Source organism: Aulonocara sp. 'chitande type north' Nkhata Bay, linkage group LG13 (assembly GCF_057382095.1).
Source record: "Aulonocara sp. 'chitande type north' Nkhata Bay isolate Kocher_YH1m ecotype deep benthic linkage group LG13, A_spYH_male_GT1.1, whole genome shotgun sequence".
In the NCBI taxonomy this organism is placed as follows: Eukaryota; Metazoa; Chordata; class Actinopteri; order Cichliformes; family Cichlidae; genus Aulonocara; species Aulonocara sp. 'chitande type north' Nkhata Bay.
Genome location: NC_141356.1, coordinates 34,002,987 through 34,028,713, shown reverse-complemented (window position 1 = coordinate 34,028,713; position 25,727 = coordinate 34,002,987). Strand labels below are relative to the sequence as shown.

The 25,727-nt window shown below is 43.5% G+C and overlaps 2 protein-coding genes across 4 annotated transcripts in view; one reads left to right on the top strand and one right to left on the bottom strand.

The window, feature by feature from the left end:
* The window catches only part of piezo1 (piezo type mechanosensitive ion channel component 1 (Er blood group)), an 87,522-nt gene extending 74,156 nt beyond the window's left edge, over nt 1-13,366 (top strand). For 2 of the 3 annotated variants that reach the window (XM_086260125.1, XM_086260123.1), the window contains exons 45-54: nt 3,075-3,233; nt 4,228-4,375; nt 5,228-5,416; nt 5,939-6,031; nt 6,383-6,552; nt 7,357-7,479; nt 7,586-7,665; nt 10,673-10,844; nt 11,876-12,017; nt 12,209-13,363. In XM_086260125.1, coding sequence (XP_086116251.1) covers nt 3,075-3,233; nt 4,228-4,375; nt 5,228-5,416; nt 5,939-6,031; nt 6,383-6,552; nt 7,357-7,479; nt 7,586-7,665; nt 10,673-10,844; nt 11,876-12,017; nt 12,209-12,337 — 1,405 coding nt within the window. In that variant the 3' untranslated portion in view covers nt 12,338-13,363. Of the gene's footprint in view, nt 1-3,074; nt 3,234-4,227; nt 4,376-5,227; nt 5,417-5,938; nt 6,032-6,382; nt 6,553-7,356; nt 7,480-7,585; nt 7,666-10,672; nt 10,845-11,875; nt 12,018-12,208 lie in introns of all 3 variants that reach the window. The other variant, XM_086260126.1, reaches the window with a different exon arrangement.
* A 3,595-nt stretch (nt 13,367-16,961) lies between these two features.
* Nucleotides 16,962-25,727, bottom strand: part of pcca (propionyl-CoA carboxylase subunit alpha) — a 32,446-nt gene continuing 23,680 nt past the window's right edge. The window contains exons 18-23 of the mRNA XM_086260122.1: nt 25,522-25,624; nt 19,347-19,445; nt 18,980-19,033; nt 18,696-18,836; nt 17,739-17,816; nt 16,962-17,259 (exon numbers count right to left, since the gene is read on the bottom strand). Of these exons, the coding sequence (XP_086116248.1) occupies nt 17,191-17,259; nt 17,739-17,816; nt 18,696-18,836; nt 18,980-19,033; nt 19,347-19,445; nt 25,522-25,624 (544 nt within the window). The 3' untranslated portion in view covers nt 16,962-17,190. The remainder of the gene's footprint in view (nt 17,260-17,738; nt 17,817-18,695; nt 18,837-18,979; nt 19,034-19,346; nt 19,446-25,521; nt 25,625-25,727) is intronic.

The window sequence follows — 25,727 nt, the reverse complement described above, 5'->3', positions numbered from 1 at the left end:
CTGCACCTGTTGAGCTGTTTATTAACACAAATATATAATCAGCCATTTCCATGCTCAAGCTGCAACTACATGCATGTAGGTATGCAGACATGGTGAAGATGATCTGCTAAATCTTAGGAAGTTGATTCTGTTCATCTGGACTGTTTTCAGTGACAGTTCGAGTCTCGACTGCCTTCGAGGTTTTCCAACCTTATAAACTGTACATTTGCACAATGACCCAAACTGACTAACAACAGGCCGCGAGGTCGGGTTTTATGGTCGTTAATATTAAATTGTAATATTCACAGAGAGTTGGGGAACGGCTGCCTTATAAGAGGGTGACAGTTGTACCCTCCTTCTTTCAGAGAGGATCTTTCTGTTTACATAAATGGCCTCCTCGACTTGATTAATATACCCAGACATAACCATCCCCCGTTTTGATCTTCAAAGCAAACATCTACCAGTCAGGGATCAAATTACTGACTGCTGCACTCGGCATGTCAGTGTGTCCTCGGTACAAAACCCCGAGTTGTCCCAACGCATCCATGGAAGTGTGAGGTGTGTGTGCTTAGGCCTAGAAGCACTACAAGCCTTATGTGGGAATAAGGTTTGCAGTGAAAAGTGCTTTGAATGTTCAGTTTGAGTGGAGGAGCTCTATAGAAGAACCATTTACTGCTTCAAGCTCATGGGAAGCTAGCAGCAATGCAAAAAGGCGATTGCTACAACCAAGGAATACTGCAGAGCATCTCTGAGTACGCAACATGTTAAACCTTGAAGCAGGCGGCTGCAGCCACATGGACGCCTCCTGTGGCCAGAGTTTACATGGGCTCATCCAGGGAAGCCTGGATAAACCACCCACCCGTCTGCCAGCCAGACTCTCTCTGCTCTGAGCTTACCACCCTGCAGTGGGAAACAGACTTTTTAATGGGAAATATAAGTCATGTTTCTAAAACTAAAAAGTGCTACAAAAGAGACAAAGTATTAAAAAAAGAGCCTCAAAGAAAATTATTGGAAGAAATAGGAAGTGAGATCTGGACTCTGAAACAGTGACCCCAGATGGTTTTCCAGCTGATTTATACAAGAAATTCAGAATAACGTAGAAAATAAGATCTAAGAAAGCAGCTCTGCACGTGTTTGATCAGGGTTACTTGTTTCTGACAGCGGTCAGACGGGTCACAGAGGCTGCAGGTGAAAGTGTTGGACTGTTCCCGGCTGTTCTCTTTGTCTTTAAGATTTGTGGCGTGAGTGACTTTAAAGGTGTACAAACTTGTATCCCTTTGCTTTACGTGTGTGATTGCTGTGTGTCATGGCACAGGTGAAGCGCTGGGCCTGGTTCATTTGGACTCAGGCACAATTCACAGCACCAAAGCCTGACAGTTAAGGATTGCTGCCTACATTAACATTTCTGTTTTAAGTAATTAACAAACCAGTAGCGTTAGGCATGTACAGCGTGTCACTGCTTCCAAAAATTGAAGACATGAAATCATTGTCTTCTGCAAGCACATTTTTCAGAGACGAATGAAAGAAAGCAAGCGCATGTCAGAGGAGTTAACATGCTTAAACTGGCTGATGCACACTGTCAGAGCAGGCTAGTGAGAGAAAAGGGAAGGGGGACAGCTGGGCACAAGGTACCCACCAAAAAGCCTCTGAGAGTTGATTATGTGGAATAAGGCAGCAGTCTTTCATTCTGCTCCCAGTCTAGTTGGGTCTTTCGTAGCATTGGAGGCCTGCTCTGCACAAAATCCTCAAAATGACTCTCAGATTCTCTCCATGGATGGAGCACGGACAGCACTGGAAATGCTCCAGGACTCTCACGCAGAGCAAACAGACCCCCAAGTATATGTGTTTGTGTTAGACAGTTTGGTGCATATTGCTAATGCTGAGGTCTCCCAAATACAAAAGAACTGTGTAAAAGTTTCAGGTTTGGCATCAGTGATGCAATGTTCACAACTTAGAATAATAATTCAAAGTTGTGGCTGGCGGGACACACGCTGCAAGATTGGGTCCAGTAGGCATAGTGTGTTAGTAATGGTGTTCATGACTGTAGTCCCAACTGGCTTCAGATCATCAACAAGCTTCTCCTGTAATCAGACTCGTTCCTTCAGCCAAGATCTGGCATGAAGCTCCAGACTGAGGCCATTGATGGTCATTTTATAATTCTTCTACTTCTGATCAATCACACACATCGAATGGACCGGTGCTTATAGAGTGCTTTCCTACTCTGCCTGAGAACTCAAAGCACTTCATACATACAGCCTCATTCTCATGAGTGCTTGTTTCCATGCTTAATGCTTCCTATGTAAAATTCACACTCCAATATCTGCAACAGAGAGCAACTTGAGGTAAGCATATTCTCAAGGATATTGTGCATGCAGATCAGGAAATCTCTCCTGGCTGTCGGTACTGGAAGTGCAACCAGAGATTTCAGTGAAATGGGTCATGACGAAACAGAACCTGAACACCTTGACATAAAGAGTGAATATTCAGTTGGATATTTTTTAATAGCCTTTTTGTCTAAATTGTGTTTTTTAAGATTTTGAATTACTAGCATTTGTTGTTATTTGTCCTGTGACTCTTGGTTTTGGGGATTGTTAAATTCGAATTATTGTTATGCAAGTCTCACAATGATATGGAAAAAAAGTCCCGTAAAATTTCCCCAAAAATGCAAGATGTTTCTTTTTTGCATGCTTCTTTAAATCAAATTCAAATCATGGTTAACGTTGTGTTTGTGCTTTTTGAGTCATTGTTGGGGGAGCACTGATACAACTGTGTAGTTTCATCAATAGCTGCGAGGTGGCCTGTCCCTGAGCTCACAGCAACCCAAGACCAAACATTGTCACTGTCTCACAGGTGCTTTTGCGTCTCCTGACAAAGGCATCTTTTGTCAGCAACTGTTGTTATAGCAGACCTACTTTGTCTGAGCCGCCTGTCCAGACTACAATATTCCTCTGGTACTTTGGCAATGAATGTCAAATTTGTGCAGTCACTCTCTGAAGTCACAATTTGCATTATTTTGCACTTTGCAAGCTGTTTTGCTGACTGTATAAACTGGTTTATGAGCTAAGTGTTATGTTCTTTCTCTCGTCTTGTCTTAGGATGTTCAACCAAAACTTTGTGGCACAGCTCTGGTACTTTGTCAAGTGCATTTACTTTGGCTTATCAGCTTATCAGATCCGCTGTGGGTACCCCACTTGTATCCTTGGCAACTTCCTTACCAAGAAATACAACCACCTCAATCTGTTTCTCTTCCAAGGGTATGTACACAAAGAAAGTGTGAGCTTCTCTGTGTTTGTCTTTGCTCTCTCCATGCAGCGTATTGCAGATATCTGTAGGTTCTTAGTCACTCTTGGTAGTTTCGAGTTATTTCAAAGAAAGCTCGTGGACTTATTTTACATTTGTGAAGATGTTTCCCTTCTTGACCAAGAGCTTCTTCAGTTCTAAAACATCTGACAGAAACTCCCAGTTATTTAAGTCTACTATTAATCATGTGAGTCGCCACTTGAGTGTCATTACCGTCACTGGCCAACCTCAACCCACCATCATGTCACCTATTTAAGTGAACAGGTGTGAGTGGGGACCATAACAGGGAGACACTACAGCTAGAGACAGTTAGGATAAGTTACTGAGAAGCATGTGAGATAGAGACCTGACCAAACCAGAAAAGCTTCCTGTCCAAATGGCTCAGGTTTTGCCACATCTCCACTATGGCTGCCCATAGTGGACGTCATCACAGACACAGCAACAAGAATGAATGCCTTACAGCCAAAAGCAGAACAGCTGCACCTGAAGGTTGCAGCGGCCTTATCCATCCAACCGCACCATTCAGGAAAAGTAAACTATCACGTCCCTGAGTAAAGGTCAAAGTGTTAGTGTACTACCCAAAGGGAAGGGGCATTTCCCCTTGACCCACTGTTGTTTCAAGCTCAACCGTCAGATTAAAATCACCACACTTCTCAGTGACAAGAGAAGATGATGCCCCGCAAGCAGCGACAGGAAGAAAATCATTACTTGCCTACAACAATTAACCCTACATACCCAAGGGATGCTACAGCCAACATATGTGGACTTCAAAAAGGAGGAAGCCCGTCCCTCTTGAGTGAGAAGCATAAGCTCTTCATAAGTCCAGCTTAACATTATTAGTCTTCTTGCAAAGGAAAGACACACCATGTACGTCATGTATGTTTGAGATCAAGTGTGATAAATGTATGTGAAATGGGTCAGGAGTCAAAGCTGACTGCGTGTTTGTAGGTTTCGCCTGGTGCCGTTCTTGGTGGAGCTCCGAGCAGTGATGGATTGGGTTTGGACCGATACCACATTGTCTCTGTCAAACTGGATGTGTGTGGAGGATATTTATGCCAACATTTTCATCATCAAATGCAGCCGTGAGACAGAAAAGGTATGAAAGATACGAGCGCAACAAAGTCAAAGTTCATTAAAAAAATGCTCACGACCATTACACGTGGAAACCTTTTGAATACCAGCGCGCTGATGCACACAGGTGTGCGCTGATGCACACAGGTGTGCGCTGATGCACACAGGTGTGCGCTGATGCACACAGGTGTGCACACGCGTGCTCACTGCTCGTAGACTTGTCTGTCCTGCGTGCTGCACAACAACATTCAATATTCAGTATTTACTGCTGTTTACACTTAGCTAGATTAATGCGATGCTGTTGTGTTTAGTATGTTGCTTTGTTTTTTTTGCTTGTTTTCTCTTCTTCTTCTCTCAACAGGTGATCCAGGAGATTTGTTTCCCTCTCTCACTGTCCCTCTCCCCTTCTGTTTTTCTTTTCCTTCCTCTTTCTTTCTCCCTTTCCTATCCCTCACTCATGTCTGTCCCGTCTGTAACATCTGAAAATAAAATATAATAAAAACAAAGGTCGATCAAATGGACCAATACGGCAATGCCACGATGATCCATTTGGCAAAGTAAATCCATCGGGTCTCCTTGTTGGTCTTCAGACAACAATTCTGACGGCTAAAGAACCAAATGGGACAGGCGGGGAAAAAATGCTCACGAATGAGTCTTTTTTTATATTAAACATGATTTAGTGCTATTGTGTTTCAGAGTATTCTTATCTGAACCTGCTTGGCGTTTCCGAGTTTACTGGATGGCTCCTCATAAGCAGTTTTTTTGTCCTGTTTTCTAACTCGTGGTTAATGAGATCAGGAGGACAATAAGTTGTATTTTTAAGAAGTAAGTTAAGAAAATCTATTTTTTTTAGTAAAAACAATCTCTTTGCCCTCAGAAATACCCACAGCCTAAAGGGCAGAAGAAAAAGAAGATAGTGAAATATGGCATGGGTGGACTTATTATCTTCTTCTTGATCTGCATCATCTGGTTTCCCCTTCTCTTCATTTCATTGGTCCGATCTGTCGTGGGTGTGGTCAACCATCCCATTGACGTCACAGTAACTGTCAAGCTGGGTGGATATGAGGTAACACAATCTTCAAAGTTGTTTCTTGGGTATTGATAAAATTGCTCCAAATTAATGTTAATAAATGATTAATTAAATTTATTGTTTATCTGTCAAACACATACGCAGACAGTATACAGGGATGATTTCATACGTTTGCTTGGTCTTGTATTAACAGACAACAGAAAGCAGAACACTAAGAACATAAACTGCTATTTGGCACATTTTAAGACTGTGCTGATTGTGATGAGGGATTAACGTGGAGTTTGGAAGGTAGCCAACCCCGAATGAAACGCCTCTCTGGATATGGTTACAGGACAGGCAACCTCTAACCAGTCACAGTGGCTGATGGTTTTTCCTTCCCAGTGTCACAAAATGCTTGCTCCCACGGGGCTGTGTGGCTGCTGTAGGGTCCTTACCTTTTCATCCTCCTTCCCTTTTTAATATTGAGCGTGTTGACTGTTGTTGTGATTTGGTGCTATAGAAGTAAAATTCGACTCTGACTCCAAACTGGGATCAGCCGTGTTCTTCTTCTGTTTCCAGCCCCTGTTTACCATGAGTGTGCAGCAGCAGTACATCAAGCCCTTTTCAGAGGATGAATATGACCAACTCGCCAAAGACTTTGAAGACAATGCTGTGCGTATTGGTTTCCGTTTGGTTTACCTCAGTGTACTGCAGTGTTACAGTATCTGCATTTGTAGCTGTTCTGTGCTCACATCGATTTATCTCTGCTTGTTCTGTGACACTCAGTGTGCCTCTGTCCTGTTTCACTGTGTAATCACACACCTGTGTTGTGTTAAGAGCATGAATTGAAAATAATTTCACATCCAGCATGTAATAGCACTAAATACCGGGTAGACAGACCGTTTATACTCCGTCTGCTCCATCCCCGGCTCGCTGTGTACTCTGAAACTGTGATCATTTTCTCCCTGTTGTTTTTGTTTTGGTTGATTTGTCATTAAAACTTTCTTCTTCCTTTGCGTGTAGGTCGCCATGCAGTTCATCATTCTCTACAGTTATGAGGACATTGTGACAGCCATGATTGAGGGTAGTTCTGGATCTGTTTGGAGGATCAGTCCCCCGAGCAGGCAGGAAGTCATTAAAGAGTTACTCGGTCCTGTTGACCTCACACTTCGCCTGTCCTGGAATTTTCAGAGGTAAAACAATATCAAACAATATTCTTCATCTAAGCAACATTCGAGTACATGCTTGTTAGAGAGGTACAACAGTTATTGTCTACAGCAGGGGTCCCCAATCCCAGTCCACGAGGGCCGGTGTCTCACCCTGGGTCAACACACCTGAATCCCATGATTAGTTCATTACCAGCCTCTGGAGAACTGAAGACATGTTGAGAAGGTCATTTATCCATTTAAATCAGCTGTGATGGATCAAGGACACAACTACAACCTGCAGGGACACCGGCCCTCGTGGACTGGGATTGGGGACCCCTGGTCTACAGCCATCTCTAAAGAGTGAGGCTCATTTCCGCCGGCGGTGGTGGAGATTTTGTTGATAGAAAAACGCACACAAACACCATCAGTCGTGGATTGGCCTGCAGTGTGGGATCATCTCTGCACATCTGTGATAAGCTGTTGATTTCATATTTGATCTGCATTCCTCAGTCATCAGTGTTACTGGTCCTCCTGTGAGGTGGTTCAGACATCTGACTAGGATGCCTCCTAGGTGAGGTGTTTAGGCCAAGATGTGTAATATCCACCCGATGGGTGGGTGAATCTGATCCTGACAAGTTTATCGTTGTCTGATAGACACTCACTTTTTCACACAAGATCTAGCTTTTATAAACAAAGTAATTCATAAAGTAAATAATAAAAATGGGTTACAATGAAAGCATTCTATCAGATAGAGTGAAACACATGTTGTGAACATAAAGGCTCTCAGACTTTTTGAGCTCTGCTGACGTGTCACTGAGGCTGTAACTGTTCTGCTTTCCTTCCTCTCAGGGACCTGGGTAAGGGTGGAACAGTGGAACATGCCTTTGATAAGCATTCCATCGACCTGGAACCTGGGAACCCAGTCAGAGCAGACTTGGCTTCATTGCTGGTTGGCAACCGCACTGAGCCAGTGTAGGTTTTCTCTCTGGAGCGATGTTTATGTTAATAAAAGTGTTTACATTAATGAAAAACATGAATAGTGCTTCTTTTAACAGGCGCTGTCTTGTATTTCTTCCAGGCTTGTTCCCAGTATGTTTCCTAAGTACATCCGTGCCCCCAATGGAGCTGAGGCCAAGCCAGTCGGTCAGCTGCACGAAGGTTTACAGATTTTATATTATAATGATTACGTTAGTGAACAATTATTTATTTAGGAAAATTTCCACAAATTATTACTATATAGTACTAAGATATATGTATGATACAGCATAGTTTGAACAAGAAGCACAAAGTCACTCACCTAACAGGTAGAACAGAGAAGAATCCTTTAATTGTCCCACAAGGGGAAATTTGGTGGTGGGAGCTGCTGATACTGGCTGCCAGCTCGCAGCAGCACCGGAAGTAGATGCACTCAAATGGGATACTGAGTGCATGAAAGAAAAAATACCTAGTGTATATGAAACAGTTAAAGAAAGGAACGACCGGAGCTGAAAAAATCTATAAGATACATGAGAATAACTGACATGAATAATAAAAAAACTGCAAAACAGGTTACAACGTTAGATTTTTACGTTACAATAGTAAGAAAAACGCACTGGAAGTATTAATATTATTGTCAATAAAATAAATTAAAAAACTCCCCAATAGCAAACACAATGATCAGTGACAGCTTATTGTGAAAGATTTGAATGGTTTTGTTCTTAATGTTCGTCCTGTCATGGCCAACAAACCTGCAGAAACTCTTTGTAACTAGTGTAGCAAACTCCATATTTATAAAGGCAACAGATGAAGATGAAATTACTGCTATAGTGACATCATTTAAGTTTAAGAGATCAATGGGTTATGATGGCTTTGATATGGATTTAGTCAAAGACATCACTGGACATAAGGTGAAAACATTTACCTGCACTGCAAACGGTTTATTCCCTGGAAAGGTTGTGCTGATATACAACGCTGGAGATGAACATCTGCACTCCTCTAAGATACTGGAACAAATAGTTTGCGTCACAAAAAACAATGTTTTGTGTGCAACACTGTGGCTTTAGAACCAACATAACCACAACACATGATCTCAATATGTTTGTAGATACACTCCTGCCAAAAACAAAGAATATGCTGTGGGAGTGTTCTTACAGCTTAAAAAAGCATTTGATACAGTCGATCAAAAACCCGTACTTAACAAACTACACACATACGGGCGTGGAGGAGTCACATTAATGCACATTAATGACATCTCTCCAATTTCAAAGACATTGAAAGTAGTATTGCTTAGTGTGTTGTGGAAGCATCTGAATGAAGTAGAAAATGCAATAAGCTGAAGACCAGGTTTTAAACTATAACGCTATGAGATAATATAATAACAATGAATCTGAGTAAAACAAAATTCATAATATTTCGGGATCATACAGATTCTACTACTAGAAAACAATGAAAGACACCGTAGAAAATCTATAATCAAATCTCTTGGTCATGATGCATCACAAACTACTCCGGATGTCCCGCAGTGATCGTATTAAAGCCAAAACATCAAAGTCTCTTGCAAATTCTTTTTAAAGTCAAAGACTGCAAACATCATATATTCTATATTGTTCAATCATACCTGCTTGCATGACCTTCTGTGTGATATCTGGGGAAATGCTTATAAAACACAAATCCAGTATGCGCTCAACATGCATAAACCATCAAATACACTTTTTATTAAAAGAAATACTCCTAAACTTAAAGACTCGGTCGACCTTGGAGCTGCACAAATAATGTACAAAGCAGCAAACAAGTATTTGCCCCACAACATGCAGGACGTCTAATGCTGACTCATCATGACCTGAGCCAGTGGTTAGCAGAGATGGGCAGTAACGCGTTACTATAATCCGATTACTTTTTTCAAGTAACGAGTAAAGTAAGGGATTACTATTGCAAAAACGGTAATTAGATTACCGTTACTTTCCCGTAGGAACGCTGCGTTACTGCGTTACTAAAACCGTGATTTTTTGCGAGAATGTCTCACGACAGTGACGTAAGCGAGTGCGACGTCCGTGACAACAGCTGTGTGCAGATCAACAATGGATCACATATCGAGTGCAGAGAGAGTATGAGCGTGCAGCGTTTAAAGCGTGGAAGTACTGACCTTACTTTGAGTTTGATTCCATAAAAAGTGACAAAAACATTAGTGTCCGCTGTGCGCGGGAAGAAAACTTCTTTTTACAGCGAAAAAAACCCCTAAACTTCCAACAAGCACCGAGTAGCTACGACGTAATGGGAAACTCACAGAGAAACTCGCGGATTCTTCCACTGACCGCGGCACACCTGCACCAGGGTAAACCTCCGCCTACCCCACTCCTGCTTTACAGGTGAAAATAGAGCAACAGGACCGCTGAGTCTGTGACTTTATTTATTTTCTGCTGTGTTTTACTTGCATCTATTTGAAAGACTGAGTGTAAACACACAAAATATTTTATTTTATGAGCTGGAATGTGCAGAAAATAGGTTTAAATGTTAAACTAATTTCTTCCAGTCAGAGAATGTTGCATATAATTAAATTTTTGCTTGATGCATAAAGTTAAAAGATTAAAACTAATAAAACAAGTTTTAAAAAGAGACTTTTCCATTTGATTACATTTTGTATGATGGATTATGTAGAAAAAGTAGAATTGGGCTGAAAGATCTATCACTTTATCACCTCTTCAGGTTGTAAATCGTGTTTTTAAAAAGTAACTAAGTAACTAAATAACTAATTACTTTTGAAAATAAGTAATCAGTAAAGTAACGGGATTACCTTTTTGGGTAAGTAATCAGTAATTAGTTTTGATTACTTTTTTCAAGTAACTTGACCAACACTGGTGGTTAGTAAGGACTAATGTAAAATATCACAGCATTACAGTCACAGGAGTGAGTATGTGGAACAAAGATCCTTTGATAAATCATCACAACAGTTCAGTAAAAAACTGCAAATCCCTCACACAGTTGTAGCAAATCTACATCTGTGGGTCACAGGCTTTCCATCCATGCTCCAACTCAAAATCCCCAAATTTGGAGTATTTGGAGTATTTGGAGTATTTGGAGTATACCTCAAACACTAGGCAAAATAAAACAGTCACAGGCTCAATGTCAGCATCCAGATATTTTACTCCTTAACATATGTGATATTGAGAAACAGATTGTTGTCTTATAGGTAATGAAGCTGGATACATGGATATAACCCTGTCACTAAATAGCAGTGGGAACCAGGAGTGGTGGGACATTGCTATTGCGAACTGTGACTCCTCACAGTGTGGTGTACTACCCATGGTCATATTCAGTGACAAAGTCAGTCCTCCCAGCCTGGGCTTTCTGGCAGGATACGGGTAAGAAACACAACTACGAATGTAGGAGTTCTGGGCATCAGTCAGCAAAAACATTCATGCAACTGAAACAGTTCAGTTCAATTTTTTATAGCACTAAATCACAACAATGATTGCCTGTTTATATTGTAAGGTAAACCTTAGAATAATACAAAGGAAACAGAGCAAACCCAACAATCATATGAACCCCCAATGAGCAAGCACCTTGGCAACAGTGGGAAGCAAAAACTCCCTTTTAACAGGAAGAAACCTCCAGCAGGAACAGGCTTTAAATGCTTTATGTAAGCCTGCAGTGTGAAGTGCTCTAACGAGGTGCTACTGTGTGTTGCCTCACAGCGAGCAGGCTCATCGCTGTGCAGCCTTTGTATGTTCTCCTAATGCTTGTGGGGGTTCCTTGGGGTTCTCTAGCTTTCACAATCCAAAGACATGCACGTGAGGTTAATTAGTGTTTCATAACTGTATGCGGGCAGACAAAGTCCTTAAAGATGTGACGAAAACAGCACTGTGTGAATGAATGTTTAAAGGTGTAATCTGAGTTGTCATTAAGACCAAATAATCTCGATATAACTGTGAGTCTCTTTCTGTTTACTCGCAGTGCTGCTTTACAAAAAAGGTGCTTGATCTCTATAGAGCTGTTAAGACGTTATAATTGCATTCAGGAAACTAAAATGCTGTTATAAGTTAAAGTTTGGTTTCTTTTACTAGCTGACTTCAGTGTAAACATGTAATAAAAATAAATACATTAAAAAAATTCCCCTCGCGCCCCTGCGGGCGGTTTATCCTTCAAGCTCGGGTCCTCTACCAGAGGCCTGGGAGCTTGAGGGTCCTGCGCAGTATCTTAGCTGTTCCCAGGACTGCGCTCTTCTGGACAGAGATCTCCGATGTTGTTCCCGGGATCTGCTGGAGCCACTCGCCTAGCTTGGAGGTCACTGCACCTAGTGCTCCGATTACCACGGGGACCACTGAATGAATGAATATAGATAGATAGATATAAATAAAATATAATGTAATGTAATTTTCCCCCTTCTTTTCAGTATCATGGGGCTGTATGTGTCTGTGGTCTTAGTCATTGGGAAGTTTGTCCGTGGCTTCTTCAGTGAGATCTCCCACTCCATCATGTTTGAGGAGCTGCCCTGTGTGGACCGCATTCTCAAGCTCTGCACTGATATCTTCTTGGTAAGTGTGCGCTGCATGTATAATAACACACATGCATTTAATGTAGACTCACCAATAACAGAGAATAATTAAAGTTAGTATTTCCAAATTGCTAAACGCACACATACACATTGAAACTACAAAAACACACAGTCGTGTCTGGAGCTGCGATTCTTTAAAATCCATGTCGACTAAACGTCTGTGTGTTTCAGGTGCGTGAGACAGGGGAACTGGAGTTAGAAGAGGAACTTTACTCCAAACTGATCTTTCTCTATCGATCTCCTGAGACTATGATCAAATGGACTCGGGACATTATCAGTCAACACCGAGACGGGCAATGATTGACTGCCTGAGAAATCATGTTTCCCTGGGATAAACTACAGTAAAGCACAAATGCAAAGATCTCCAGGAGACAATGCACGGAAGGGGATTGTTGAGAACACTCCACACTTACCAAGTGGACACCAGCAGACACACAGACCCTAACCCTCCTCTGTGGGACACATGCTGTGGCATATTTGCAGCTCTCTGACAACTTCAGTATACTCAGTACAGAGTGGACAGGAATGAGAGTGGAACTGCAGTTCATATCTGTTGTGCAAAGGTGGACATCATTTCCCTGGAAGGCAAAATCTGTCATATCATGTTGTGTGCATATGTGTGTGTGCACGTTACACTGTAGGTGGAGTCATTTTGCAGACAAAAACCGATGATAAGAAGAAGCAGCTGAAGTCTCTATGCTACATCAAAATATGCAAACTATAAATTAGAAGTATGTCAGCTGGTCACTATTTTAAGTTAACTAGCTCTTTTTCATTAAATTACCATCATTTACAAAAATGCAAACAGCTTAAAAGGGTTGGAACAAATACACTACAAGACTGCAAATCCTGAACGATTCATTCGATGAACTGACTGATAAGTTGGACTCATCAGGCCACACCCCCCTGTCCTCATCAGCTCTGGGATTCTGTAACTGATGTTTTTATGTGTACGACCATGCTGTGCATGACGCTGACAAACAGTCTGCCAAATATGAAGTCAGTTCATGTGAACCCCCTGGAATTAACTTGGTGCCAGAATGTCTGTGCAACTAAGCACTAGTACAACACCTGTTTATACATTATGGTGAAATATACATCATAAAACACTAAATTTCCAGGTTAAAAAACTGTCACTATTTATTCTGTTCATGCAAACATTGTTGCCATAGATATCAAACCCATTGTGACAGGTTTTTGCTGTTCCACGCTGTCTTTACAAAACAACCATTTCTTTACTTTCAGGTGGAGAGCGCATATGTTTTCTCTTTGTTTTTAGATATTAAAAGTACCTGTTTCTACAAAAATAGAGTTCTTGGTTTTTACGACCTGGCAAATGGGCTGAATCTGCGATGGTGTCATTTAAACAGAAAGTTACTTTTCATCGTTGAAGAAGGAACATGGATGCTAATATGGATGTTCTATTTTGGGGGGGTTAAAACTTAAGAGCAGTTCAGTCTGAACTCCAGCATGTTTGTTATCATAAGTTGTCAGAGATTACTCTTGAGATAAGAAAGATATTGTAAATTCAAGCGTCTTATAGTAGCTGACGACTGAAAGGTTCAGAACATAGGAAGAAGTCCTCCTGTGTGTTCTAAGTGGCCTAAACGATGTCAGGTGAGTTTTCCAATTCTAACGTTCCACCAACATTCTACGATACACCATTTTATTAAATAAATATTTAATATTTATTCAAGAAACACCAAAAACCCCATGCACAAAGATTCCCTTTGCCTCTCCCAGAACTTTTAAATGGTGTTTGGACCCCGGGAAACATTTGGCCCAACATCCTGGAGAGGACACAGGAAAGACAGGTGAGTAATCTCATCTCAGCAGCTACTTCTTTGCAGTGCGTTAGACTTTGCACGCACATTTGCATTAGTTCTCCTTCATAGTAGGCCTTATTTGCTCCCAGTAACAATCCTTTCCTCCTCACAGACAACCACCACATTTCTTGATGAGGAGCAGCCGTGCAGGAGCCGGAACAAAAGGCTACCTGCTAATCATTAAAATACTCAATAAATATTCAATAAATAATTAAACCTCTTGTGTGCAAATGTTACTGATGTGCAAACCTATGTTTAAATCTAAATAAAGTGCTGTACAAATTATAATACAAATAATGATATTAAGGGAGTCCTCTTCCTTACATGCCTACATGGGTTCACTCAGTCTAAAATCATGCATGTTAGGTTAACTGACCATTCTGAAATGTCCAGATGTGTGAATGTGAAATATTATTTGTGTCCCTTTATGGGAAGCAGATGCCAGTAAATTTTATTTACTGAAACACAATTGCTGGCTCTGGTTCTGGGCAAAACATTAGGCGTTAGCAAGGTTTGTCCCCATAAAACACTGCAGAGCTGTTAGAGCAGGGGTGTCAAACTCAAATACACAGAGGGCCAAAATTCAAAACTGGAACAAAGTCGCGGGCTAACGTTAATATTTATTGAAAAAAAAAATCTTCCTCCAGATATAAGAATGAATCTCTTCTTATGGACACGTTTTGCTGAAAAACTGAATATGGAACAAGCCAAGCTTAATACTAAACAATATATATATTAGCTGTATAATACCAGCAGGCCAGCTCTAATAGTAATTTGGTGTGGCTTCGCAGGCCAAATGCAATTAGGCTGCGGGCCAAATTTGGCCCGCGGGCCAGAGTTTGACACCTATGTGTTAGAGGCTGTGACCTGTTGGACCTTATTATAACAATATAGCACAGGCATAAGGAGAACACGTAAACATGACAAAGAAACGGCCAAGCCGGCCAGGAAATTAGACCTTCTTGCTGCAAGGGGACAATGCTGATTTTCAACATGGCTGCCCAGCGACCCTCTTTGTTCTGCTTCCCCAAGAACAACTTCAGGTGCCAAGGCAGCGTCGAGAGCGGATCCAGTGATTGTTTCAAATAACCGGACTTGTGATGTTTTACTGTAGTGAAAAAGTGAAAGATGGGTGTGGGTACATTACCGTTTAGTTTGTGGGTTACAGCAGAAAATGATCCATTTCATGTTCCCACGTGGTTCTGGACAAAGACATTTTCCCCAATAAGAGGATAATCACGCGTCTAACCTCGACTCATAGAAACTTTAATGCTCAATATTCTCAACAAGGAAACGGCTCTGTGTTTGTTCCCAGACGTCCTCAACCGTTTACTCTGATTGTTGCACATTGCCAAAGGTTATGTCTGCTGGAAACAGAAACACAGCTTTCTGAGTACATCACTCAAAACAATTGTCTACTTTGTCCCCCCTCTTAACCTTAAGAGTACTTTAATGTACTCACTATGTACTATGTACTCAGAAAGCTGTGAATGGTAGTCCATTGTTAGTCAGTGGAGCTGCAGTCATTGTGCAAATGTGCTGTTTATAAGGTTGGAAACCTGCAGTCAGCTGAGACTGAAGAAGTCTCCTGGATGAGCGACGAAACGTTTCTCCCACTGAAAACGACATCCTTCACATCTTGGTTTGCATAGAGGCCTTTTGCCACAGGTTTCAGAGCTTTTTGTTGTATTTACTTACCTGAACATGTTCAGACACTACAAACAACTTTAGACCTCCCTGAGACCATGAGTGATGAAAATTCAGAGGTTGTTAACCTTGAAATGAGAGAAACAAGGTTTCTGTTCGTTACCAGAGCAACAGACTTCTGATGTTACCTTTTATTTTGTTACATTAAAAGCAAACAAAGATAATGCAGTTTGATAAACAACATTTTCTACACTAAGATGATTAACAGTTATTAGCTGGAACCCTAGCATGACTCAGCATACTCTGCAGTGTCTCCTTAAAAAAAAGGAAACACACATAGTAGAAAAACACAATTTAGATGAGTATCTAAAAGTGATTCACAAAGAGCTATTAACCTTGTTTTTGGAAAGGCAGGGTATTGTTATATCTTTGGACACAAACCAAAGGTCATCAACTACAATTATTGCACTCAGAAATGTTTAGATCTACAACATAAAAATTGTTTGAGATGTATGATTCTCTTCCACCATCACCAAGTGATCTTACACGACTGTTTCATAGAAGTAATCCGTCACCCCCTACAAGGAATGCAGGAATTTGAAGAGTTTCAGTCAGGTTTCAGAGCTCATCACAGCACAGAAACAGCTTTAGTGAAGGTTACAAATGATCTTCTTATGGCCTCTGACAGTGGACTCATCTCTGTGCTTGTCCTGCTAGACCTCAGTGCAGCGTTCGATACTGTCGACCATAATATCCTATTAGAGCGATTAGAACATGCTGTAGGTATTACAGGTACTGCGCTGCAGTGGTTTGTATCATATCTATCTAATAGACTCCAGTTTGTGCATGTAAATGGAGAGTCCTCTTCACACACTGAGGTTAATTATGGAGTTCCACAGGGTTCAGTGCTAGGACCAATTCTGTTTACATTATACATGCTTCCTAGCTTGCTAGCATGCTTTCCAGGCTGGACTACTGTCACTTTTATCTTAAAGAGCTCATCGTACTGTGTCATTGCATACAGATGCAGGCTTCTCTGTGGGTCCTGGGGTATTTAATTAGAATGGGAAACAACCCTTAGCTTAGGTTCCAGGTTCCTCTTCCATTGAATCAAATCCCAGTTTGTGTTTCTATTTCACTTACTGTGTACTGTATACACCACTCTGTTAATTATTAATCTTTGCCTCTCTTCCACAGCGTGTCGTTGTCCTGCTCACACCCAACCAATCATGGCAGATGGCCCCGCCCCACCCTGAGCTTGGCTCTGCCAAAGGTTTCTTCCTGTTAAAAGGGAGTTTCTCCTTTCCACAGTCGCCAAAGTGCTTGCTCAAAGTGGAAAATGTGATTGTTGGGTTTTCTCTGTATTATTCTTGGGTCTTTACCTTACAATATAAAGTGCCTTGAGGCAACTGTTGTGTGTGAAGAAAAACAAAAACTGAAAGTTATTTTATTTGGAAAAGTTTGTTTATTTTTCTCAGTCAGTTCATCCAAATTTCAATGTTTGGCCTACCAACAACAATATCTATTAAGCAGTAAAACCTAAGTACAACAGAGTAATTGGAACAGTCAGCTGAATCAAAGACACAAGACAACTGAGCACCCACACCAACATTGTGACACAGTTCAACTCCATCTGTCCCAGTTCACACAAGTCACATGTCAAAGGGAACAGATCATGTTTTATTCCAGCTCCACAAGCAGGTCTCCTTCCCCCACAGTCTCGCCCGGCTTACAGTGGACACTCTTAACCTGTAAGGACACACGTGCAGTTAAACACAAACTTTAAATAATGCATTTACAGTTTTACAAACACACCACTTAAACTCTATGCTCTGGATTGCGGATGTCACACTCCAGTCTTTCAGGGCCGATGTCTGTCTGGACTAGAACTTGACTGAATGCTGAGGTGGCAGTTCAGCCATTTGATTCATGTTACAGCAGCTCATGAGTGCAATAAACAAACTTTTAGAAGTACATTTTTCTAAAAACATTTACTTATATATATATATTTAAATTTACTTGAGTAGGGTTAGGGGTTGCCTCCTCAGCATGCAGTCAGGTCACTGTAGAGTCTTGCTAATCACATATTAATTTTATTTAGGTGTGTTGCAGCAGGAACCATGGAGAAGTTTGAAGAAACCAGCGTTTGAGGACCGGAGTTTGACCCCCCGACCTAGATAATACTACTGAAATCTAGTGATGGGAGTAACTGTCACATTTCCTGTTACCTTTGCTTGCTTGACAGCAGTCAAACTGTTCTGCATCTTCATGGCTTCAATTACACAAATCTCCTGACCTTCTGCAACCTAAAAAAAAACAGAGTGTGTAAAAGCAATGGCTTAACTGTAAATGTAAATGTTTAAGAAGGGATGACTAAAAGCTACTCCTGCTGCCTTCCGTGCACCATTTGTCAACATGCGCATATTCAAGAGATTTATTTGAAGCTCAGGCTGCCATCTACGAGGAGCGACAGCCCTGTTGAACAGAGACGGGCAGCACGTAGACTCCAAATGTTTCTTGTGACAAACTGATGGCATTTTGTTAACTGCAAAAATAATGGTTTTCCTTTCTTTTCACTGATAGGCTCAATCTCCTGGCTCACCTGGTCTTATAGTGTTTTTCTACTTTACCTGAGCAGTCAAAGCTCTTTATACAACATGCCTCATTCACCCATTCATACACAGGGTGCTTGACCTCATTTAAGCATTACGCTGGTAGTGAAAGATGGGCAGCAATCGCCAGTTTCTGAGGAATATGAATAATGTTAACATGGACAATTATGAGAACCTGACAGAGTAATGTGAGTGAACTGAAGATAAAAACATGGATTAAACAGATAAAACAGTCTAGTTTTGGAGTAAAACTGTTTGGTGTGATTGCAGAGGGAGAAAAAAACCCCATACATTTAAAATAACGCCCAACAACATTCAGTGACTCTAATCTATGAATATATAAGAACATGAAATGTCAAAATACACTCACAGGCTGCAGCATGCATTCAAAAACTCACCAACTTAAACTTTGATTCTATGCTTAAGAATTAAAATAATGTTGAATCTTAATCATTTCTGCACATCTGCACAGTCTTACCAGCAACATGTCAACTACAACAGGCTTTTCCCCATTATGAACTATGAACTCATTAAACAGCATTTAAACGATGTGTACATATTGGAATGTGTTACCGTATCTCCAGGTTTGACAGATACAGCCACAACTGTTCCCGGCATCGGTGAACGCAGGATGCTGCTCGTGTCCTCTGAAGCTTTTTCTGGCATGTAGGAGTTCAACTCTGCAGCCAGCTTGGACAGAACTCGAACCTTAAACTATATATATTTACAAGAAAAAGAAACGTATGGGGAACAGTGGGATGTTTGGCACTGCAATATATCAATAACATGGAAAGTTCTTCTGATCATACATACATACATACAGCCACTAGCCTACATTTTGAATTATTCAGTCTTACCAAGGTGCCCAGGTACTGTAGGACAATCACTCCTGCAGCATCTCTGGAAAGGCACTATAAAAAAGAGAGAATACGTTATCTGTATTACAGCTGACATCTTTCATTATTTTATTGTTACTGGTGAGTTTAGCACATTTCTGTTCTAAATTTGTTCTGCCAAGACGCCGGTGTCCCCCAGTTTAAAAACTATTTAAAAAAACTTGCTGCGTCTTCAGAGGGTCAGGCAGGAATGAGGCATGAAGTAACTGAGTGCACTGATAAAAGCTGCACCACATGGACAGACATTTTGGTTTTACCACTTTTCCACCATATCACCATGGCTCCAATCCGTTTGAGGTCTCTTTACCAACACTTAGCTGTGTGTTACCTGTAGCATTCTGTGTGTGCCGTTGACTGTGAGTGGCAGCAATGGGGAGGCCAGATTCAACGCTCCCCAAACTTCCACCTTCGCTCCATCTATCTCCACCTGCAGACACAGTTAACACAGTCTAACTGGAGAGCCACTCTTTCACATCACACAATGCTCACACTGTTGTTTTATTATCTGAATGAATCGGGACTTCTGATGATCACCAATAGCTTTCCAATCAAGACAAATTCTGGCTTGAATTCCTATTAACTAATCTTTAAATTCATATTAAACTTAATCTGCAGTCAAATACACTCACCTGCCATTTTATTAGATACACCCTTTCCCCTGCTTGCCACCCCATGGCTCCGTTTCTATGTAAAAGGTCAAGTAACTGAATTTAAAGTAGTGATTATTTTCGACCTGCTGTGTGAACGTACTGCTTCTTATTTAGCTCGTTTCTACTCGTTGTAACTTGCCTCGTTCACCCATTTACTCCCATTTGCAAAAGCACTTTTTTCTATGCTCTGTTTCTGTCTCCTGACACAGTGTAGATAAACTTTGCTCCCACAGAGGTCAGTTATCATGTTACCAGTATTACTTCCTCACTGCATACTGGATACTCTGAAAAAGAGCAGAAGTTTGACTCCTTGATATAATTTTTAAATGTGCATTAAAAGCAGATATTTTGTAAGGTGGAGTGGAAAGCCAGGAAAAATAGTTTGTTTTTTAAATCTAGATGAACAAACAAACCCAACCCTAAACTGGGACATCTCACCTCATCACTAAGAGGACAACCCCAGCTCTGTAGCCAAGCTGAGTTAGAGGTCTGCTAAGCCGAGGACTTTAACTAGCGATAACATTTAATCAGACCCACCGTGGAATTCCCAGTGTGGACTGATGAGACTGACACCATCTCTAGTCTTGATATTGTAGAATGTTTAGCTGATTTAGAGTTTAGAAATGTGTTATCATAGAATGTAGAACTATTGTAGAGACACTGACACTGCCCTTAATATAATAAAGGGCTCATTGTGTTGTGAACTTAGGAGTAGATTGTAGGAGACCCCTTTCCCACTGAGTGGAAATTCCCCAGAGGATGTTTGGGTGGGGGTCTCAACATTTGTAACTGGATAACTGTGGTCTGGAAGGGAGATGGGTTTTTATGACCTCTAGGGAGTCACCTACACCCACAGTGTTTTAACTGTCACGCACACACATCCACACGCACACTCACTCATGTGCACTCACATATAAACACAGGTATGCGCACACAGTCACACACGAGCACTCATATAGGCACGCGGGAACGCGCACATGTAGGCATTCACAGGCTCGCGCACACACACACACACACACACACACACACACACGAAAGTATGTAAACATAGTACTTAGTTTTATGGCACCTTGTAGAGGGTTTAGAAGGGGGGTCACTGATACAAAACTGCATGTAACAGACAAAGGAGTTGAGATCTGCAGAGGAGTTCCGGGGTCCTGTACATCTCCCTTCTAGAAGGTGTAATCAATAGGTGTGATCAATGAGTGTGGATTAATAAAAGTGTTGGGAATTGACTACTGAGTCGCCGGTGTTCTTTCTGGAGGCCTGAGCAATCTACGAACCGGGCGAAACTGTGAAAAGGTCACAATATTAAGCTTAAAACGTTCCTTTTTCCTCCTTGAATCGCTACCTTATCGTGGTGGAGGGGTTTGTGTGTCCCAGGGATCCCAGGGGCTATGTTGTCTGGGGGCTTTTGCCCCCTGGTAGGGTCTCCCATGGCAAATTGGTCCTGGGTGAGGGACCAGACAAAGAGCGATTCAGAAGACCCTTATGAAGAGAACATCGAGGGAACAGTTTACCCTGCCCAGGATAGGGTTACCGGGGCCCCGCCCTGGAGACAGTCGGAGGGTGCCCGAGGGCGAGCATCTGGTGGCCGGGCCTTAGTCCATGGGGCCCGGCTGGGCACAGCCCGAAGAGGAGACATGGGCCCATCCTCTCACAGGCCCACCACCCGCAGGAGGCGCCATAGAGGTCGGGTGCATTGTGTGCCGGGTGGCGGCCAGGCGCGGAGGCCCTGGCGGACTGACCCCCGGCTGCCAAGACTGGCAATAGGGACATGGAATGTCACCTCTCTGGTGGGGAAGGAGCCTGAGTTAGTGCGTGAGGTTGAGAGGTACCGGCTAGATATAGTCGGGCTCACCTCTACGCATGGCTTGGGCTCTGGAACCAGTCTCCTGGAGAGGGGCTGGACTCTGTCTCAGTCTGGAGTTGCCCCTGGTGAGAGGCGGCGGGCTGAAAGTTGGAACACATCGCGGAACGGATCACTGCAGTTGTGAGGTCTCAGAATCAAAAGAATGACAACACCATGGAACAGAAGTTTGATACCATCATGGGGAGGCTCGCGGCTCTCCAACGGGAGATTGCGAGACCAGTGTCAGAGTGTTAAAGAGCAGCTTGAAATTCTCCTGGGCTGCTTGCATGAAAAATCAACAAAATCAACATCGTAATGCGGACACCACCACGGCGCCAGCTGCAGGCCCAAGGCTGGAGCTGAACAATCACTCCCTGAAAACGACTGTGTGATGACTATTCTTCCCATCCCATGCAAGGCCACCTGGATTGGCTGGAGGACTGTTTACTTAGCCTGATAGGGCGAAGGACACTGTCTCAGCTGAACTATGGACACGCACACACACACACACTTACACTGATAATCACTCACTCATCCCCCCTCCCCTTCTAATGCCTTCGATGCTTACCTCCCCCATGATGTGGACATCGGGTCAGCTGGCGGTGCAGTCGAAAGATTGCAGCAGTCCCAGATCAGATGTGCACACTGTGTTTATTGTGTTATGATATCCCCTACCCAACCCTGTGGCTTGTCATGTCTTTCACAATGTTGTGCTGTGGCCATTCATGTGCTTTTTTTGTGCAGAGGAATTTTTTTGTTTCCTGTTCTCGTGCTGTCCTACCATGGAAGCACAGCATGAGTGGAGGTCTCTTTTTTTCCTCTTGTACCCTCCCGTTGTTGTGTACATTTCAGTGTTCTTTTCTGTAATGCTACCGATCTCCGACTTGTAACCCCATGTGATGTCTGTGTTATGCGTGCAAGGTCGGGGGGGGGGGGGGGGGGGGGGGCATTGTCACTGCAGGGCAACCTGCTTGTGACAAATAAAGCTTTGATTGATTGATTGATTGATTGAATCCCACTGACACGTCTTCCGAGGAGGAAGCAGAGTCTGGGGATGAGGGGAATGACCCACCAATTTCCGGGGGCGAGGTCACTGAGGCAGTTAAACAACTCCTTGGTGGCAGAGCCCCTGGTGTTGATGAGGTCCGCCCCGAGTTCCTGAAGGCTCTGGACGTTGTAGGGCTGTCCTGGTTGACACGCCTCTGCAATGTTGCGTGGAGATCAGGGGCAGTACCTGTGGACTGGCAGACCGGGGTGGTGGTCCCCATCTTCAAGAAAGGGGACCGGAGGTGTGTTCCAACTACAGGGGGATCACACTCCTCAGCCTCCCTGGGAAAGTCTATGCCAGGGTGCTGGAAAGGAGAGTTCGTCCGTTAGTCAAACCTCGGATACAGGAGGAACAATGCGGTTTTCGTCCTGGTCGCGGAACACTGGACCAGCTCTTTATCCTCTCCAGGATACTTGAGGGTGCATGGGAGTTTGCCCAACCAGTCTACATGTGTTTTGTGGACTTGGAGAAGGCATTCGACCGTGTCCCTCGGGGTGTCCTGTGGGAGGTGTTGCGGGAGTATGGGGTGTCTGGCCCATTGCTACGGGCCATTCGATCCCTATACAACCGTTGCAAGAGCTTGGTTCGCATTGCCGGCAATAAGTCGGACTCGTTCCCGGTGGGTGATGGGCTCCACCAGGGCTGCCCTTTGTCTCCGGTTCTGTTCATAATTTTTATGGACAGGATTTCTAGGCGCAGCCAAGTGGTGGAGGGCTTTCGCTTTGGTGGCCTCAGAATCTCATCTCTGATTTTTGCGGATGATGTGGTTCTGTTGGCTTCATCGGGTGAGGGCCTCCAGCTCGCACTGGAACGGTTCGCAGCAGAGTGTGAAGCAGCGGGAATGAGGATCAGCACCTCCAAATCTGAGGCCGTGGTTCTCAGCCGGAAAAGGGTGGAGTGCCCACTCAGGGTCGGGGATGAGTTCCTGCCCCAAGTGGAGGAGTTCAAGTATCTCGGGGTCTTGTTCGCGAGTGATGGGAGAAGGGAACCGGAGATCGACAGACGGATTGGGGCTGCAGCTGCAGTAATGCAGACGCTGCGCCGGTCCGTCGTGGTGAAGAGAGAGCTGAGTGTAAAAGCGAAGCTCTCAATTTACCGGTCGATCTACGTCCCTACCCTCACCCATGGCCACGAGCTGTGGGTAGTGACCGAAAGAACGAGATCGCGGATACAAGCGGCAGAAATGAGCTTCCTCCGAAGGGTGGCTGGCCTCTCCCTTAGAGATAGGGTGAGAAGTTCGGCCATCCGGGAGGGGCTCAGAGTAGAGCAGCTGCTGCTCCACATCGAAAGGAGCCAGCTGAGGTGGTTCGGGCATCTGACAAGGATGCCCCCTGGGCGCCTCCTGGGTGAGGTGTTCCAGGCATGTGCCACCGGGAGGAGGCCCCGGGGCAGACCCAGGACACGCTGGAGAGATTATATCTCTCGGCTGGCCTGGGAACGCCTTGGTGTTCCCCCGGATAAGCTGGAGGAGGTGGCTGGGGAGAGGGAGGTCTGGGCCTCTTTGCTTAGGCTGCTGCCCCCGCGACCTGGCCTCGGATAAAGTGGATGAAGATGGATGGATGGATGGACGTTCCTTTTTCATAAAGCCTCGTTAGGAGTCACCATGGATCAGGGTCATGTGATCCAGCTCTCAGTAATGCTGCTGTGGGCTCAGACTGGAGGACTTCCCTCCCCAGGTCTATACACACCGCTGCTGCGTGTGATAAATTGTACCCATCAGTTCCCCTCTCAGCCAACCAGTCACAGCAGATGGCAGCTTCTGTCTGAGCTTTTCCTCACCAAGTGCTGTTGATAGTGGACTGTGCGATTTTGGGTTTCCTCTATCACTGCACTTACAGTACAGATGGAGCCTCCTGCCAACTGTTCTGAACTCAAACTGAAAGTGAATGTCTTCAGTGTTCTTTGTACATATTTGTAAGTAAAAAGGTCACACCACACATTATTATTCTTCACAAACAAGAGTCAACAAGTTAGTAAAATGATAAAGGAACAGAAAACAGTGAAAGCTTATAACGTTATATCATCAAGACAGGTATCACCTTTTTACAGAAGGCTAAATCAGGAACTGGAACAGGCCAGACCTGCCCGTCTGTTTAACACTTCTGTGTATGCTCACAATTCACTTCAGTTTTATTTATACAGCACCAAATCACAACAACAGTCACCTCAAGCTGCTTTGTAAGGTAGATCCTACAATAATACATACAAAGAAAAACCCAACAATCATATGACCCCCTATGAGCAGCACTTTGGCGACAGTGAGAAGGAAAAACTCCCTTTTAACAGGAAGAAACCTCCAGCAGAACCAGGCTCAGGGAGGGGCGGGGCCATCTGCTGTGATGGCCATATTCACTACTTACGTTTGTCGTCAAAGGAGCTTGCAAGGAAAGCGTCTGGACTTCTTTAAGTTGCTTGAAGACGTTTCACCTCTCATCCGAGAAGCTTCTTCAGTTCTAAGGTCAAAGGGTGGAGAGTCCCAGATTTAAACCTAGTGGGAGTTTCCCCCCACAGAGGGACAAAAGGACCCCTGATGATCCTCTAATCGCCTGAGCCAAGGTGTGAAACTGGGCGTGGGTCCCAATCAGCCAGAGTTTCGGGTGTGTTCATTGTGAAACCTGGCCCCACCTTATCATGTGATTTCCTGAGGTCAGATGACCCAGGATGTGAGTGGGTGTTAAGGCGTCTGGGAAGGAATCTCAAAACTGGATTATAGATGGCAGACAGTTGGTGTCGTAAACCCCGCCTCTGTTCAAAGATGGTCGCTCACAGTGGACGTAGATGGCTTCTTTCACTCCTCTAAAGTGAAAAGAAGTCCAGACACTTTCCTTGCAAGCTCCTTTGACTACGATGACCTGGATGACTGAGAACCTTCACAGACATACTTAGGTTTGTCCTTTTCTCAGCTTTCTAGTACAGCAAGAATGAACGAGAACAGATGTGCTTTAATACTCACAGTATAAACAGTTCCTGATTTGCTGATTTGCACATCCTGGCGTTCCTCACCCAGCTCCACACACAGCTCCCAGTGGCTGCATTCCACAGGAGTGGAGGCCACCCTGAAATGAACAAACTTTAACCGAGGCCTCATCGCTGCTCCTGAGGTCAGCTAACGCAGTGACCCCATAACTGAGAGATGGGACACAGAATAATGGTTTGGAT